The sequence below is a fragment of the Podarcis gaigeae genome (assembly GCF_964106915.1).
Source record: "Podarcis gaigeae genome assembly, chromosome: 17".
Classification (NCBI taxonomy): Eukaryota; Metazoa; Chordata; class Lepidosauria; order Squamata; family Lacertidae; genus Podarcis; species Podarcis gaigeae.
In genome coordinates, this window is record NC_139694.1 from 3,041,430 (window position 1) to 3,060,771 (window position 19,342).

At 44.2% G+C, this 19,342-nt stretch overlaps 1 protein-coding gene and 1 long non-coding RNA gene across 2 annotated transcripts in view; one reads left to right on the forward strand and one right to left on the reverse strand.

Moving 5' to 3' along the window:
• LOC310835334 overlaps nt 1-19,342 on the reverse strand; it is a 364,886-nt gene that overhangs the window by 211,305 nt on the left and 134,239 nt on the right. The gene's annotated exons all lie outside the window — the stretch shown is intronic.
• CASR (calcium sensing receptor) overlaps nt 1-19,342 on the forward strand; it is a 50,808-nt gene that overhangs the window by 27,886 nt on the left and 3,580 nt on the right. Inside the window, exons 5-6 of the mRNA XM_083718551.1 lie at nt 14,056-14,286; nt 18,332-18,455. Coding sequence (XP_083574677.1) covers nt 14,056-14,286; nt 18,332-18,455 — 355 coding nt within the window. The remainder of the gene's footprint in view (nt 1-14,055; nt 14,287-18,331; nt 18,456-19,342) is intronic.

The following is a 19,342-nucleotide window of genomic DNA, read 5'->3' on the forward strand; positions in this document are numbered from 1 at the left end:
GGAGCCAAATCGTTTAGCTCACTGGTCTTCAGCTGTTGAGTCACAGCTTGAACCAAGGTAGGTTGCAACAGGAGCACCACCACCATGCAAATATATGGTAAAAGATAAAGAAATGGGTCCCAAAGTGCATGTTTGGGTTAAAAGTGGGTCCTGGGTCTGGAAAGGCTGAAGATGCTTGCTCTAGCTCACATTTTGAGTCAGTTCTACTATCTTTCTCCCTCTCTGCTACATTGGTTTGTTTAGTGATCCATCCATCCATCCACTTTCACCCACCCAACTTCTTCATTCTGTTATTCTTCTCCACTTACTCTTTCAGGTTTCATGCACAGATCCTTTTTATGTCCTTCAAAAAGCTTTCCTATTCCTTCTCTTCTCTCTGTTTCTTCAGCGTCTCAGAAGCTCCCTAAATCTCTGGTTCAGCACGTTAGGACTAAACCTTCACAGGAAGGATTCACCCAAGAAGAAGATCCGGTATAGTGTGGCAGATGAGCGCTGCCTCTCCAGCGTTCCCATGTGGATTATTCATTCTGCCATGCCTCCATCTCTTCTGCTCTCTCCCACCCACTGAAAAAGGAGGTGGGGTGGTAGCTCAGCAATTTGAATGTGGGGGTGCTCTAGGGCTTGTAGATATCAGATGAGCTCAAGAATCATATACAGTGGTACCTTGGTTTGCATACGTCTTGGTTTGCATACGTTTTGAATTACAAACACGTCAAACCTGGAAGTGCATGTCCCGGTTTGCAACCTTTTTTTGGATTACGAACAAATTTTTTTGGGAGGCCCCATTGGCGAAAGCACGCCTTGGGTTACAATCTGTTTTGGTTTACGAACGGACCTCCAGAACGGATTATGGTTGTAAACCAAGGTACCACTGTATATTTCTTTTAAAATTCCCCATGTGTGTGGGACACATACACTTTCATTCAATAATATGCCTCCTTCATTTTTGTTCTTCCTCTCTGCTGTCTCTAAGGGAAGGTTTTTATGTCTGTGCATCATAATGAGTACTGCATCTCACCCCCTTGATATGGTGAGCTGCACCTGAATTTTAGAGGCATTGTGTTATTATAGGATTGAGGGGGTTGGTTTGGATGCCGGTTTGGTCCCCTCCAGGCCTGCGGTATTATATCTGTAGGGTGGGATTCTGTAGTAGAAGGAACTGCTGAAGTGGTCAAACCAGTCTCTTAGTTACCATATTTTTCACTCTATAAGACGCACCAGACCGCAAGACGCACCTAATTTTTGGAGGAGGAAAACAAGAAAAAATATATTCTGAATCTCAGAAGCCAGAACAGCAAGAGGGATCGCTGAGCAGTGAAAGCAGTGATCCCTCTTGATGTTCTGGCTTCTGGGATAGCTGTGCAGCCTGCATTCGTCCCATAAGACGCACACACATTTCCCCTTACTTTTTAGGAGGGAAAAAGTGAGTCTTATAGAGCAAAAATACGGTAAGTTAATGGCTGTTTTCAAGGCTGTTAAGCATCTTATTTACATGACTAAAGAATTGGCCTGTTGGCTATTAAACAGCTTGTGATTCCTTTCTTACTCATATTCAAATTTTATACCGCCTTTTATCTGAAGATTCCAGGGCACAGTACATTAAAAGCATCATTTACATAGTACAATAATAATAATTAATAAATAAAACAATCACAGAAAAAGAAATAATAATAACAGTCCCCCGCCCCGCTATTAAAAAGCCATACATTGTTTAATGGCCAAAGGTCTGGATAAAGAGGAGTGTTTTCACCTGGCACCTAAAGATGGCACCAGGCAAGCCTCTCTGGGGAGAGCATTCTACAACCAGGGAGCCACCAACAAAAAGGCCCCGTTCTCATGTTGTCAACCTCTCAACCTCTCAGGGACCAGGGACACAGAGAAAGGCCTCAGATCACAAGCGCTGGGTTCGGGTCGGTTCATATGGGGAGAGGGGGTCCTTAATATATTGAGGTCCTGAGCAGTGAATGCTTTCAGAAGTAGAGTGCAGGCCTCCCCCCACCTCTCCTGGCTTAAGGCCATGTCATACAAGGTGTTGGATAATAACAGACCAGAGCCCAGTTTTTGGCTAGTCTTGTCTAAAGCTGGGAAGACACAGAGGCTGGACTTGTTCCCTGTTCTGAAACTCACTGGTGGAACAAGATCTGTTGGAGGGGCCGACGGCATTAACACCCCATCTTATGCTCAGCTTGTATAGATGTGTCAATAAAACCATATGTCACAAAGACAGTCTCCAGAGACTTTCATTCAAGGGAAACGGAATCCCTGAAGTCTCTCACTGCTGTGGGATTAATGATTAAAGCTTAGGGTCTGGGTCTCTCCTTCCTGGGGTTGCTAATGAGGGTATTCGCGAGCACTGGGTTGGTAACCTCCAGAGTACATTGTACTATAAAGGAGAGGATTTTTTTCACATGGGATGTGGGTGGCGCTGTGGGTTACAGCACAGAGACTAGGACTTGCCAATCAGAAGGTCGGCAGTTCAAATCCCCGTGACGGGGTGAGCTTGCGTTGCTCGGTCCCAGCTCCTGCCAACCTAGCAGTTCGAAAGCACGTCAAAGTGCAAGTAGATAAATAGGTACCACTCCGGCGGGAAGGTTAACGGCGTTTCCGTGCGCTGCTCTGGTTTGCCAGAAGCAGTTTAGTCATGCTAGCCACATGACCCAGAAGCTGTATGCTGGCTCCCTCGGCCAGTAAAGCGAGATGAGCGCCGCAACCCCAGAGTCGGTCACGACTGGACCTAATGATCAGGGGTCCCTTTACCTTTACCTAGCAAGATGTGTGCAGCAAGTCCAGTGTTTGTAGCTATCCCCATATAAAGTTCACTCTGAAGTTCTCCCTCTGCGCTTGTACCAGAGTAGACGGCCGTGTGCAGAAAGCAAGTGGCACTCTTGTTGGTGGGAACTGGCTGTTTTGTTCTGGTATTGTTTAAATTATGAGGAGTTGTAGCAGATGACTTAGCAAGTCATCCATAAAATATTCGCAGAAGGAGGCTGGTAGTTTGACTCTGTGTCACTGAGTTCATCTAATGGGAAACTCCTGAGCGTCAACGAAACACTTATTTCAACAGATTAATCTCTGTAAAACACTGGCGCGCTTCACGTAGTGACATTTGCCTTTCCATTAATCAATAGATGGACTTTACCAGGGATCTTTTTATATATATGTAAAATAATTCAAAGTCCATATTGTTTTCAGTCTTAGGAAAAGAGTAGGTGGATCTGATACATTAGTTGTAGAGCGCGTGGTTTGCATGTGTGACCAGTATTATTATTATTATTATTTATCAGTTGCTTTCTCCAAAAAAGCAACTCAAAGCGACTTTACAAACAGTAAAACCAATTACAAAAAACGCAACTAATTAAAAACCTGAAACACACACACACACCCCGTACAATTAAAAGGCAGGTCTTACAGTTGCTGCCTCACTTCAAATTAAGAGCTGAAAGCTGAAGAAAAGGGAAAGCTTTTGCCTGATGCTTAAAATTGGATAAAGGTGGCACCACTGAACATCATGGTGTGCCATAGTTTTATTGTCACTAGCACAATATATACTATTTTGTACTTGAAGGAGGGAAGTAGGAGTGTATGGTTGAAATTATGGTTGACAGCAAGATAGGAAAAATACTGTTAATATAGGAGATGATTTGGGAAAAACCACACCGTGAATGCCGTGACAGGAACCGCCATAACAGAAATGGAAAGGGAGTTAAGAGTTCACAATTTAAGGTGATGTATTGACTGGAAATAGGGATGCGGGGGGTGCTGTGGGTTAAACCACAGAGCCTAGGACTTGCCGATCAGAAGGTCGGCGGTTCGAATCCCCGCGACGGGGTGAGCTCCCGTTGCTCAGTCCCTGCTCCTGCCCACCTAGCAGTTCGAAAGCACGTCAAAGTGCAAGTAGATAAATAGGTACCGCTCCAGCGGGAAGGTAAACGGCATTTCCATGCGCTGCTCTGTTTCGCCAGAAGCGGCTTAGTCATGCTGGCCACATGACCCGGAAGCTGTACGCCGGCTCCCTCGGCCAATAAAGCGAGATGAGCGCCGCAACCCCAGAGTCGGCCACAACTGGACCTAATGGTCAGGGGTCCCTTTACCTTTTTATTGACTGGAAATAACAGAACAGGATATGGATCCTAAGATACGGGTTAATCCATAAATGACTATAGTTTCAGAGAGTAGCATCAGCCCCGTGACATTTTTGCTGTGAGGTCCCAAAGGGTATTATTTGGTCCCCAATTTTAACATCTACATGAAGTTGTGGGGAATGGTCACTGGAAAATTTGGAGAGAGGCTTCACTGGCGTGTTGATGAAACACAGCTCTGTTTCACTGTTCTGTCTGAGTCAGGATAGGACCCAGACTATGACAATGCCACAGATGGGGGACTTAGGTTGAGAGAATAGCAGCTTGCCTTTAGCCACATTGAGCATTCATTCACAAAAGAAGCTGCCATTCAGCATTCAGTCTCTTCGCCTATTTGATGGTTGCTTTTTGGTGGCATGATGGACTGCAGTTTGTCCATTATCATGACTGATAGCTTAGTAATGTCATTCACACATGTTTGCCCAGCAGTAAGTTTCATTGAGCTAAATGGAGTGTACTCCCAAATAAATGTGCATAGACCTGCCTTCTTAGCATCTTATGAACTACAGTACATTAAAAAAATAAAATAAAGCTTACTAGAACGTCTTCTAATGCTGTAAACCATCTTGAGAATAGTGTGGAAGATTATATATAAATGTGTTTTTTAAAAATGCTATGGTTGTATCCAACAATTAGTCTTCCCCACAGTAGACCCAGTACAGTTTATGTACCCAAGTTAGTCATGTCTACTAATTTTAACAGAGCAGGTCTACTCTGAATAGGATTAATATTGCATATATTGTCGTAGAATTGTATCCAAGTGGGACCCTGCATCAGTGTGCTTTAATGGTACAGTGGTACCTTGGGTTACATACGCTTCAGGTTACATACGCTTCAGGTTACAGACTCCGCTAGCCCAGAAATAGTACCTCGGGTTAAGAACTTTGCTTCAGGATGAGAACAGAAATCGTGCGGCAGCGGCAGCAGGAGGCTCCATTAGCTAAAGTGGTGCTTCAGGTTTCAGGTTAAGAACGGACCTCCCGAACGAATTAAGCACTTAACCCGAGGTACCACTGTATAGCATGTATGTATGCAACCTACAGAATGTTTTTCAGTGGGGAATGACAACTGTGTGGTATGGATGGCTGGAATAGAAGGACTGAGATGATGCTCTCCAGGAAACCCACACATACCCAGACGTATTGGTGCTTCTACATAGCAGTTTATTATGGACTTGTGCTGCTCGTTCATGCTAGTTTTGTGTAGCATCTACATGATGCCATCCTCAGATTTTCCCATTTAATCCAGATTTACTGTTTCTGTGGGGCCTTTTTAGTTGACAGATTGTCTGCAGAAATGGTAAATCTGGATTAATGTGGGGCAGGGGAGAGAGAGAGAGAGAGAGAGAGAGAGAGAGAGAGAGAGAAAGGCAATTTGATTGGAGTTACGTTGCGTGGATTCTGCAAAAAAACCCAAAAAGCGTGAATGAGCAGCTTGTGAGTCCTCAATGAACTGCCACGAAGAAGCACCCTTTTTGCCCCTGCCCTCCTGTTCCAACCACTGCCCTAGTCATTGTCATTCCTCCTGCAAAGTCATCTTCAAACATTCTGCAGGCTAAAAAGGGCTGCCGTACGTCCAGAAAATCCTGGACATCGCTGGGATTTTGATTCCGAAAATGGGTGTCCGGGCGAACATTTAAATGTATGGCATCCCATGTTGTAAGTGGGTTTCTCTTTTTTTTTGCCGATTTTATTAAAACTAGCTGGGAAAAAAAGCTCAACAACTTTGACACCCCCCCCCCCAAAAAAAGGCAACAACGTTTTTGTCTGGATTTACATTTTCTGAAATATGGCAACCCTAGCATACATACATGCCTCCTCCACAAGAGAGTCAGTGGTACCCCCACTCTAGTGGTACCCCATTTACATCTCTTTATTCCCCTCTCCCCCCATTATTCATTTTTATGAGGAAAAATAAAATGCAATGTTTGCACCAAGGTGTACTGTAGGTCTCAACCAGTGGAATGTATAGATTCTTCTTCCTGCGCGCTTTGCATTTCCCAACGGATGGGGCATTTTCCATAATAATATATCATCATTGCCTTCCTCTTGAACGAATGCTTTATTTCCCCCAAAAGCATTTTTGAAAAATCCACATCCTCTGCCCTCATCACTGTGTGACTTTTGCAGCTTTTTATAGGTTACAGACTGTCAATGATTAGCCAAAACAATTCACTGTTAAGGACTTGTCATGTATGTTTTGTAACTAAAGATAGAAACATAAATGCCAAAGAATCAATTCAGCGGCGTTTAAAAAGAAGCCCAGTTCATTCAGGGCAACTCTGTGCAAGGGCTAAAGGGGTAAAATTAGTATATTAGGCTAGTAATATGAAACAAAAGGTCTTGTTTTAAAAAGACCATGGGGCAAATGACTGGGGGCTGCTGGCTTGAAATGATGCTCATGGAGAAAGACACCTAATTTTTCAGCTCTCCGGTCGATGCATCTGCTTCCGACTGACAAGAACAGAAACTCTTCTTCGCCTCTCCTCTGTTTAGCACCTGCTTTTAAAATCATGATAGCGGGAAGGGTCATTATCATTTATCACACACAAAGGATTTATGAGGGTGTTAATGCAAAGGAAAGAGGGTGCTGTTTACTATTACATTAAATAGTGAAGGACATTCTACTTCATTGCTTTCCCCCCATTGGTTTTCCTCTCTTCAATGAAAAAGGAAGAGAGGGGAGGGGTTGGTATTTTCAGTAGCCCTCAATGGGTGGGTTCAGCTAAGGACAGAGACAGAGGTACAATCCTAGCTCTCTTTCCTCAGAAAAAAGTCCCATCCATTTCAATGGGATTTATTTTGAAATAAGCACTCTTAACTTGGAAGGTAAGGTGGCGCTGTGGTTTAAACCACTGAGCCTCTTGGGCTTGCTGATCAGAAGGTCAGCGGTTCGAATCCCCACGATGGGGCGAGCTCTTGTTGCTCTGTCCCAGCTCCTGCCAACCTAGCAGTTCAAAAGCACACCAAAAGTGCAAGTAGATCAATAGGTACCACTCCGGCGGGAAGGTAAACGGCATTTCTGTGCACTGCTCTGTCTGCAGACAAATACCAGCTCCCTCAGCCAGTAAAGCGAGAGTCGTTTGCAACTGGACTTAACTGTCAGGGGTCCTTTACCTTTTTAAGTGAACACAGTGGGACATCTGCATAGACATGCGTAGAATTGTAAGTGATTGCAGGCATGGGCTTGGATTAGAGGACTGTGATTGGGTTCATAAAGGAGTGTATTTTAAGAAGTAAAGATGGAAAGTTATTTTGCAAAGAATATAGCAGTGGCAGATGCACTCAGTGCACAGCTAAGGTGCACTGTTCATGCTCTTTTTGCACAGCCATGCCACACCCTCTGTAAAATGAGTCAAAGTCTGTAACTTCCCACGTGAGAGATTTCTGTGCTCTTTGCAGCAGTGGTGCTATCAGTGAGCTCTCCCGTAGCACATCATTCCTGAGCTGCTTCCACAATGGTCATGTATTATGGAATAGCCACACTTTGTTCACTCACTGTTTTTGAGGCATCTGCATGATATTGTGAGTAAAACTCTTGAGCTTTCCACCTCAATCTTCTGACACAAAGCACAAAGGAACAAGGTAAAGATGACCCATTGTGCAGCTGTTCCAGTACTTTGCGGAGGGCAGGGATGTTGCTGGTTATGGTCTGTATGGATCCCTCTTACCATTTTGTTCTCTAGTCAACTCTGTCACAGTGAGGATTGAAGCTGGTGTGTGTGCGCGTTTAACCCTTTCCCCCATACCATGCTTCAGTTGCAAACCCTGCCCAATATTTGGGTTAGGGACTGCTTTCTTAGCTGCCGAATATCATTTGAATTCCAGTCATCTAGAAGCAATCCTCCTATACCACTTCTTGTTTGAAGCAAAACAGCAATGAATAGGTGCACTAAGCCCACCCATGTCTAGAAGCATCCCTGGTGTGTGGGAGCAATTACTTACATTTCCTTTTGCGTGTTCAGACCCAGAGACCTCCCCCCTAAATAAAGACACATTTGACTCAAATTTTAGTTTTGGTTTTTGGCAGAATTCAGGCCACAATTTTGTTGATTACAGAAAGTGAATGGTTGCATAGGCTCTGGTTTGACTCTGCTCCCTGCACCCTTGCAGGTAGTGCTGACCCAGAGCTCTATCATAGGTCAGCCAGGGTGAACACCTGAGGTAGGTGGAAAGCCCAGGAACAGACTATGTCCACTCCCCAGATGCTCCCCTGGACTCAGGCACAGGCACAACCCCCTCTCGGGGGTTGACCAAACCAAGTTGAGTCCCTGGATTCCTTTAACGGAATACCCTTCACATAGGGATGGCGAGACCGTTCTCCCATCCCTATCACCTGAACCAGTGCCTATCCGCAACCTTACAAGTTGTGACGATTTGCTACGCGGCAGGTGAAACCCAAATGGCACCAGCCAATCAGTCAAGTGGGGAAAATTCCTGCCGTGCCCCTGTCCCAACGACAGATGACACACGACGGCATAGCAAGGTCAATTACAAAATACCCTAAATATAGGGAGAGGTGGGCAGGTGTTCCGATGCACGAGCCAAAAGAGGAAGCTCTGGGTCACATGCATAGGCATATATAGTTCCCTTGATCCATCTAGACTGCAACCCATTGGCCAGATTAAACCCAGCAACGAGGGACCTACCAATCGGGTGTTGTGGCTTGTCCAGTATTCCCACCCACAACACAGGAGGTCAGTCTCCAGGTCTCACCGCAACACATGCCCTCTTTGAGACAGGACACGCTTTCCCTTTGATAAATTGGACTCTGATCCAAATATTTTATTGTGTTACACAGTTCCCACTCCGCCCCCCGGGGGGGGGGGGGTGAGATGTGCTCAGGTAACACTTGGACAGAGCTTTTTTGCAGGTTGAACTCAGTTCCAGCACCTCTCAGGTGGGCACCATTGCCATTATAAGAGAACAAGGGAGGTGTTCATGGTGAGTTCTGGCACCTCTTTTTCTAGAAAAATAGAACTGCCCTTGGAGATTCCTTTGGATGGGAAAGCACAAGAGAATTATGTTATCTTAGTAGTAGTTTGCTTACAGATATATAAGCAGAGGCTATAGGAAGCAAACCATAACTCTTACTAGAGTTGGCAGTAGATCACCTAACCCTGTAGCAAATTTACAGAGAGAGACTTTATGTCTCGAGGTGCATCATCCGTCACCTCACAGCTACAAATTTTTAACCTAAATTAAAAATGTCAGATTTGGCTTCAGATGGTTTCTCTATCCCGTCTGGTCTAGTTTTGTGGGGTGTAAACTTCTCAAACGCTTGATGATTTTATATTCCAAAAGTAGAAGATAGGGTGCCACCTTTCAGGAGATTAACAACATCATTTTGGTAATTCGCTGGCCACTCACAGAGATCATTAAGGCAGACAAATATGCAGAAATCGTAAACTGGAAAATTAGTTTTGGCTTATCGCCACTTCACATTGAGGAAAAGTGTAATCTTCATTACAGACGCTGTCTAATGTCAGTTTCGTTATTTGCATTAGATACACATTTATTCAGCTAAGCCCTACTCAGCGTAGAACCATAGAAACTAATGAACCTTAATCACGTATATTTACCGGTACTTTAATAGGTCTGCTCTGAGTAGGACTAGCGTTTAATACCACCCTTTGATACATACATATATGTATGTTGCATTTATATAATACCTTTTTCTCTTAAGGAGCTCAAAGCAGTGCATATGGTCTCCTCTAATCCTCACAGCAACCCTGTGAGGTACATTAGGCTGAGAGGCAGTAGAGTGGGGAGTTGAACCCTGGTCTCCCAGGCCTGACACTCTAACCACTATGCCACACTGGTACAGCATTACTCAAATTATAATACTCAAATCACTCAAATACATAAACCAGTCTGACAGTTTTGCACATGGAAGATAAAGCAGGGCTCTATTCAGTGGGAGGCAACGTATTTTTGCACATGGTATATCCTGGCTCAGTCATTGGCATCCCCAGTTCAAAGGATGCACAGAAGCCTTTCAGAGAAGAGGACAAGTCAAGTTGTCTCCAGCTACACTAATGTGAGAATATTTGTTTGGAAACAAATGCGTTCAGGTGTGTTTCAGGTTGGTCATTAGCTGAGCGTGAGCTGGTGGACTGAGCAGATGGTCCAGGTGTTGCTGCTTCTCCTGATTCTGATAACATTTGCCATCTCCCCCTTCCCCATCTTGCTCCTGCCGCACTTCCATTTTCATGACATGTTAATATTAGACAAATGCCATTGCAGCACTAGCGAAACAAGAATGGGGGTAATAGAATAATAGAAACTAGTATCTTTAATAAGAGAATCCTTTTTAAAAAAAGTCACAAGGTTTTCGGCTCTCACGCAGCTCTTCATCAGGTATTGGGGTTCAGAGCCATATCTCTGTTGCTTTTTCAGTTTCTTTGCTTTGGGTGCTCTGGGTGCAAGTAGAAGTTGAATTAGAACTGTAACAGCCGATAATAGTTAGGTTTGCTATACCCAAAAGGCCGAGCAAATGTCTTGTCATCTTGTCCCATCACATTTGTTGGCACCCGTCTGCTTTGAGAGACGAAGTTGTGCACCTATTATTAATTTATTTATATTTATATTTATATTTATATTTATATTTATATTTATATTTATATTTATATTTATATTTATACCCTGCCTTTTTCACTGACAAGGATTCAAGGTGGCTTACAGATAAAAATTACCTGCGCTTACCTACATGAACATATCCAATATACTGCAGAGACCAGTTCCACAAAACACTTTTTAAAAATTTTCATGGTAATCTCATCAGTAAACCACAGCAATTTCTAGAACGCTCATCATGCTAGTTATAGTATCAGGCTGTGAACACATTAGCCCTTACTCAGGTTCCAGTGCGTTCCCACCTTGCTATTTGAAGCCAAGTGCACATGAAGAAGAAAAAGAAGAAGAATCTTTATTTGCATCAGCCGCTAGCCATAGCAATAAAACAAAACACAATCTACTGAAGATAGAGGTAATAACTGGAGGTTTACATCAATAATCAAAGAATAGATCTTACTCTAATTGCCCCTGCTAATTTTTTTGCAGTTTTTGCTGTCACCTGGTTATTTTGATCTGCTACAGGGAAGAGCACAGTAGCAATGGTTGAGCAACCAGGAATGGACAATAATAGAGGGGTAATAACCTCAAATCTTTATAAAGAGTGCAAGCTAGAAGCACATGAGCTGTTGATTCAATACTGCCTTCTCCACGTGGACATAAGCGGAATTTTTTGAAATCGACCCTCAAGTACAGCTGAAGGCAGTATATGTAATCTTGCATAAGTGAAAGCACATCTGTGTACTGGAACTGTTAAATTTTGCAAATAGGGTGCCGACGTATCAAAATGAGTAGGTGGAAAACAATCATACCATGGACAAAATTTCCTTATTGTGGCCAAATTATTCTGACACTCAATATCATATAGGCTCCGTCTAATTAAATCATTTGCTGAAGCCCAGCGTTAATAACTGTTGTGGTGATAAACCAGAAAAGTAAAGCTTTTGGATGACCGTCTAAGAAGCAGGGCAATTTAGATCTCAAGTGCACATGAACATGAGCCACAATCCATCTATCGTATTTTTTGCACCATAACACTCACTTTTTTCCTTCTAGAAAGTAAGGGGAAATGTCTGTGCGTGTTATGGAGGGAATGCCTACGGGTGGCATGCCTACGGATTTTCCTCCTCTAAAAACTACGTGCGTGTTATGGTCAGGTGCGTGTTATAGAGCGAAAAATACAGTATAGCACATTGGGTGAAGACTTCCGTGTCCCCTCTGTGGCTTGGAAATACATCAGGGAAAACCAGCACTGCTGTGTTTCAAGTCACTATAGTATGGTTAGTTTTTCACCATTCTCTTTGAAAACTGTTCTCTGAATAGCTACCATGACGTTGAAGAAAACGGTATTTTTGTTTGTTAAATTCTTAACTTTTTTTGGACTAAGTTATTACAGGCCTTGTATCTAATATTACCCTGTTTCACAGAAATTAAGCAACCAATCTAAAGGACTGCCTTTTCGCACAAGTCTGTCTGGATACAGTAATCATTAAGGTTAGATGGGTCAGTCCTGAGGCAGACTGTGTCCCTTTTACATGTGTTCATATGTCCTGTTCAATTTCCATGCGGATTTACTCATACACACACCCAAAACCTGCACACATTGACATGCTTATTTTTAACTACTAAGAATACAAGCTGGTCTGAGATCTAAAACAAAACAAAAACCACAGGCACTAACTTTACCACATGGAGCAGCTAAAAAGTGCAACTCCGGTCATGTCACATGTGTGTTGAAAATGTGACTGGAGAATAATGTGACTGGCACATGAAGGTGTTCTGCCCCAACCAGGAACCTTGTACTGGAAAAATCATGGCTGCCCCCATCCCACACCTGCCATGTTTCTAGAAGGCTCTCAGGGACATTGTTTGCAGGAACAGATAGTCGTCCCTTTTTGCCCATGTCAATAGCCACTACAATATTTCTAGTTGGGACAGCACATCAACACATCATATAACTCTTTTGCAACTGAATTTTCAATGTGAATGATAAGAGTAGCATTTTAAGCCACTTTGAGCAGCTGGTACTTGTTTTTATAAGTGTGTGTGTGTGTGTGTGAAGTCAGCCCTCAGACCACATGAAACAAATTTGTTGTGGTGCTTTTTCAATTGTGGTACCCGGTGTGTACTATTTTTCTTCTCAACGTTCTTTTAACACCAGACAAAGACTTTTTCATTTAACCAGGCTCACCAATTTGCCATTTTAAGCTGGTTTTAATCTACTAGTTTTTGACAAGTACTGTTGTTTTGTTTTGTTCTGCTCGGGTTTTACTGTTCTGCTAGTGTTTTTATCTTGATACTGCATTTTAATGGTGTGAGACATCTTGGAAGTTCTTAAAACTGAAAGCTGGCATAAGCACATTTTGGGGTTTTTTAATTTAAAAAAATCAGCACACAACTTAGCTCACTTAAAAAAAAGTATGTGTTTGCGTTCATTTTCAAGCATTCCATGGAAATACTTGAAAAGACATGAGAGGGTTTTTTAAAAGGCATTTAGAATCATAGAGTTGGAAGGGACCACAAGAGGCATCCAGTCCCAACCCTCTCCAATGCAGGAATCTTTTGCCCAACATGAGACTCAAACTCACAACTCTGAGATTAAGAGTCTCATGTGCTACCAACTGCTACCAACTCTCTCAACCCAACACATTGTTTTATCTCACACCCTTCCACTACCAGCCCTTTCCCCACCCCAAATACCTCTGGGAAGATTAAAGTGAAAATAAAAAAAATTGGAAGGCCGAGAAAACTACAAATCCTATGCTTCCTGGTAGAACTGAATATCCCTGGTCCCTGAAAACTCCCTGACAATGGTGTCATTTCCAGTTCAAGAGAGGCTAGCCAAGTGTCTCTAATAAGTCTTCCCCCAGCATCTATACCCCCTCTCCCTTTTCAAAAATAAGAGGTTTATTTTAATTTTTTTTGGGGGGGTCATAGAATTGGAAGGGGGTCACAAGGGTCATCTAGTCCAGGGTTTCTAAAACATGAGTCTCCAGCTGTTTTGGACTACAGTTCCCATCATCCATGACCACTGGTTCTGCTAGCTAGGGATGATGGGAGTTGTAGTCCAAAACAGCTGGAGACCCAAGTTTGGGAAACCCCAGTCTAGTCCAACCCTTTTGCAATGCAGGAATGTCATCTCACACCCATTTGCAAAAGGATGTATAAAACAACACAAGCATTTGACAAGTAAACGTTTCAGCAGCACCAGCTGCCATTCCTGTTTCTACCTAACTTCAGGCATTTTAACGGCTTTCGATTTTGGCACAGCAGGGTTGGTCCGTCAAGAGATGCCAGGATCAGTGATGGTCTGATTCAGCCTATATCTGTATCCTTCTCCGTAGGTACTGAAGCACCTGCGGCACTTGAACTTCACAAACAACATGGGAGAGCAAGTGGATTTTGACGAATCTGGGGGCCTGATAGGGAATTACTCCATCATCAATTGGCACCTGTCACCAGAGGACGGCTCCATTGTCTTTGAGGAAGTTGGACACTATAATGTTTATGCCAAGAAAGGAGAGAGGCTGTTTATCAATGAGAACAAGATTCTGTGGAGTGGATTCTCCAAGGAGGTAAGGGACACCAGTCGCCCCCAAACTAACATTAATGTTTATCAACTTTTTCCACAAGGTCCACAGACTTTTTTGGCTGAAATTATTTCCCCTAGCCAATGGCAAGGTTCTGTTTTCTTGGGTCATGCTCACAGGAGGTGAAAAAAATGCATCGTTTTTGTTGCCGCTGCCTGGTTTGTTGTGTGCTAGTATCAGTTCCTGTCCTGGTGTTGCCATTTTGAATGTTGTATAGCAGCATTTCCCAAAGTGTGGTATATGTACCCTTGAGGGTTCCATAGGTAGATGGCAGAACTCTTTATTTTACTTTATCATAGTCTTTTTAGCTGCAGAAAACAATCCAGAGATAAAATAGCATTATTAAAACTGCGCTGGTAAGACAAAAATCTCAAAAGGGGTATGCGATTATTGGGGAACGCTGCCATCAAACAACATAAGGCATTGCCTCAGGTGGCAAATGCTGAGAGGAGTTAGAGGACAGAGCTGGCTGTGTCCTGCGCTTGCCTCCCTGAGATCCCTCCTGTTGCTATAAGCCCTTTTTGTCCCACTCCTTTCCACTGATCTCCCAGCCCTGTGCCTGGTGCTACAATCACAAGTGCATTGAGCTTTTTTGGGGGGTCCTTCCTACCTCTGAGCGCCAGCAATGCTTTCAAAGGAAGGCATACAGATTTACACACAGCCTCAAGCTGCTGTTGCCTTGCTATTTAGTAGTTCATTAAATTGCTCCTATGTTGTTATACATAGGGCTCATCCAGACTTGTCCTTGCTCTGTTGCTTTGCCTTGGCGAAACCCGATCTTTACCACTGAGTTGGAGCAAATGTCTACCAAGTGGATTGAAGTTTGCTCCAATTGATCGCTAAAGAGCAGGTTTTCCAGGAGAAAGCAGGTTATTGGGTTGTTGTTTTTATTTTGGATTTTGTGGGTTTTGTATTTTGATTTTATTCTGCAAACCGCTCTGAGACCTGCGGGTTTGGGGCAGTTGTTGAAGAAGAAGAAGAAGAAGAAGAAGAAGAAGAAGAAGAAGAAGAAGAAGAAGAAGAAGAAGAAGAAGAAGAAGAAGACAAGGACATAACTGCTTGGACAGACCTGTCCCTAGAAAGTGCGGGACAAGCAGGAAACTGCTTGGACTTGTGATTTCTAGGCACAAGACAACTGCAGGTCTGGATGAGACCACAGCTGGCAAATTATTGTGGTTCCTGAGGGGGAAAGGCCACTCCATGAAATTGTTCAAATGCTAAGCAACATTCAGCACCAGACCACTGTTTCGAAGGTCACAGTTTTGATTTCTGCTTCCACCTTGTGGCTCTTTGGTATACGTGCAGAAATCTGCCATTAGATCGTGTGTGGCAGTCCCCTGCGATGCCAGGCAGCAAGGATTGCTAGGGTGATGCACAGCATGGATTCTGAGCTTGTTTTGCTCTCTAACGCAAAGCTAAGTTGGGGCAACAGCTGTTGTGCATATCAGCACGAAGCTGCCTTTGAGAGCTACACCACCATGGAAATTTCTTGCCGCTGGCGATGAGAAACAACCCATTACTGTGTTAGATACTGACAGATAATGCAGATTCTAAGCCATCAGCAGTACAAAGATCACCCTTGTGTTTTATCATTTTTCAAGTCAATTTGGGGCTCACATTTTGGAGGAACAGGCACACCATTCCCTACCCACACCCCAGCCCACAATATGGTTATACCTCTCTAGGGTCCCCTATGACAATCTTTCTGTCACCAACCCATCCTTTCAAGCAGCTGCCAGGACCACAGTGTCCCGGGAGAAGCAGTAGCAGACACTGTCTCCTGCTCTCCAGCTAGTGGTAAGGACTGGGCCCCTTGGGTGGTGAGCCCCCTCCTTGGTGCTGCCACCTGCAAAAGCAGCAGCATCAACCTCACATCGTCTGCACGAAAGAAGAGGAGTTTGGATTTGATATCCCGCTTTATCACTACCCGAAGGAGTCTCAAAGCGGCTCACATTCTCCTTTCCCTTCCTCCCCCACAACAAACACTCTGAGTGGGGCTGAGAGACTTCAGAGAAGTGTGACTGGCCCAAGGTCACCCAGAAGCTGCAGGTGGAGGAGCAGGGAAGCGAACCCGGTTCCCCAGATTACGAGTCTACCGCTGCACCACACTGGCGGGAGGGACGGAGCTGGTGACGTGGGCAGCTGCCACTCCTTTCTTAGAGCCTTTGCCACTTAACCAATATTCTATATTGTATTTCTTGCACGCCTCTTAGAGATGATTGCCGTTAAGCAGTACATAAATCATTTTAATATAATGGAATCAAATAATAAAAATAAAAGAGCGGTAGCTACTTGCTGGCCTGGTGAAGCAAGGGGCAATAAATGCAGCCACCACTGATTCTCCTTTTTTTCTGAACGTAAATTTTTATTGGTTTTCAAACAGTTTAACAAATTCAATTCAATTTCAATGCAGTGTTCCCTTAAGATTTTGGCTTCCCACCCTTCCTCCCATGATGTTTCTATTCAAATAATTAATCTACTGCCCTAAAGGTAATCTTTCTCTAAAACATCTGTCCTCCATTACATTCCTTTATCATTCTCATTCCTTTGCTTCAAGTCCTGCCTTCCATTTCATTTGACTATAATATTTTCTCAGATAATCAGAAAAGGGTCTCCATTCAAGCGTTTCTTCTTTTTGCTCTCTTATTTCTGAAGTCAGTTTCGCCATTTCCTGTCTCTCCCCTTTCTGCTGCTGCTCATGGTCAGCATTGCTACTCCCGTGCCAATTTGCTCATGTGAATGGTTGGCAGTGGAAGAGAAGTGGCTGTATAGCCGCCAACTGTCCTCTCTGTAATAATAATAATAATAATAATAATAATAATAATAATAATAATAATAATAATTTATTATTTGTACCCCGCCCATCTGGCTGGGTGTTATGTACTGAGTTGAATAGGATCCAAACTGCAGCAGTCTGATTAGTCCTAGAACAATAGGATTCAGAATGCAGCAGTCTGATTGGTCCTAGAACAATGCAGCAGTATGATTGGTTGACATGAACCACCCAATCATGCTCCAGATAGAAGTGAATCCACAACCTGATTGGCTTACAGTAGAATTCCGGAATTAGCCAGTCATGTGCTAATTCAGTGTATCTGAAGAAGTGTGCATGCACATGAAAGCTCATACCAAGAACTAACTTAGTTGGTCTTTAAGGTGCTACTGGAAGGAATTTTTTTGTTTTGGCTTCTTGCAGTGAGGGAACCGCCAGAAGGCCCTCGGTGCTGGACCTCAGTGTCTGGGTAGAATGATGGGGGTGGAGACGCTCCTTCAGGTATACTGGGCTGAGGCCGTTTAGGGCTTTAAAGGTCAGCACCAATACTCTGAATTGTGCTTGGAAACGTACTGGGAGCCAATGTAGGTCTTTTAAGACAGGTGTTATATGGTCTCGGCGGCTGCTCCCAGTCACCAGTCTAGCTGCCGCATTCTGGATTAGTTGTAGTTTCCGGGTCACCTTCAAAGGTAGCCCCACGTAGAGCGCATTGCAATAGTCCAAGCGGGAGATAACCAGAGCATGCACCACTCTGGCGAGACAGTCCGCAGGCAGATAGGGTCTCAGCCTGCGTACCAGATGGAGCTGGTAGACAGCTGTCCTGGACAGAGAATTGACCTGCGCCTCCATGGACAGCTGTGAGTCCAGAATGACTCCCAGGCTGCGCACCTGGTCCTTCAGGGGCACAGTTGCCCCATTCAGGACCAGGGAATCCTCCACACCTGCCCGCCTCCTGTTCCCCAAGAACAGTAGTTCTGTCTTGTCAGGATTCAACCTCAACCAGTGGAAAAGGGGAGGCGCCACCACCACCACAGACAGTGGCATCTAGTAGTTGGCAGACCTGCTATCAACCCTCTGTGAGTAGCAGCCTCCACCAGGAGGGCTTTGCCTCATACCTGTTCCTGCTTGGTGAAGTTCAGTTTCTCACCTCAGTCCCTGGAATGAATTGAAGCAGAGCTTCTTTGTCTAGGTTTCCACACTCTTCCTGGTGACTGTGCCTCTTTCTGCTCATGGTTGCTTTGTTTTTAATTCCTTCAGGTGCCCTTCTCCAACTGCAGCAAAGACTGCCCGCCAGGCAGAAGAAAAGGCATTCTCGAGGGGACAGCTACTTGTTGCTTTGAATGTGTGGAATGCACTGACGGGGAGATCAGTGATGAGACAGGTATGGTCTGATGCGGAGAAATCGATGCTTTGCTCTCTTCTGCTTGGAGACATTTCCCAAGATGGAAAACGTATTTTGAAACTGGAACCCACAGTCAAAAGGTTTCAGCAAATTGAGAATGTAGCAGTGTTGTCGCAAAACCTCTGGAAGAATTTCATGGCCTCGTTGAGGGAAGTCAGTTGTCACAGCAACAAAATGGGAAGTTGTTTGTTTTGAGTGGTAGAATCAATAGTAGATCACAGCTCTTAGAAACTTTGTTTGCAGTGCCTTCACCCCTTGGTAATATGTCCTGAGCAAGGACAAATTTGACTTTTTTATTGATCTTCTCAGTAGGTACCCTTCCTCCTCCTCCTCCTCTTCTTCTTCTTCTTCTTCTTCTTCTTCTTCTTCTTCTTCTTCTTCTTCCCCTCCTCTGCTTGTCAACCTGTGTGGAGAAACTGCCCACATTGCGCTAAATTGGGCGCTCCCTGGAACTGTCCGTATCTCAACCAGGTACCATTTCCGGCCTCGTTCTAAGGTGGCAAACCTGCATTCTGGGGCATCATGATGGAAGCACATGACAGAAAACTAGTGTGTCAGAGAGAAGCCTAGTTACAATCCCTGGCATGCTAGTTTTCTGTATGGAGGAAATTTATATGAAGATGCTGATTTACCACTATAGTGCCATCTAGCAGTGGTGTAGCGTGGGTTATCAGCACCCGGGGCAAGGCAAGTAATTTGCGCTCCCTAACCCATGAATTTGCGCCCCCTAACCCGTGGATTTCCCTAACCCCCAGATGTTGCGCCCGGTGCGGCCGGCCCCCCCTGCACCCCCCACGCTACGCCACTGCCATCTAGGCCTGGAACTGCCTTCCAACTGTTTTGGAATTTCTGCCTTCATATTTTTA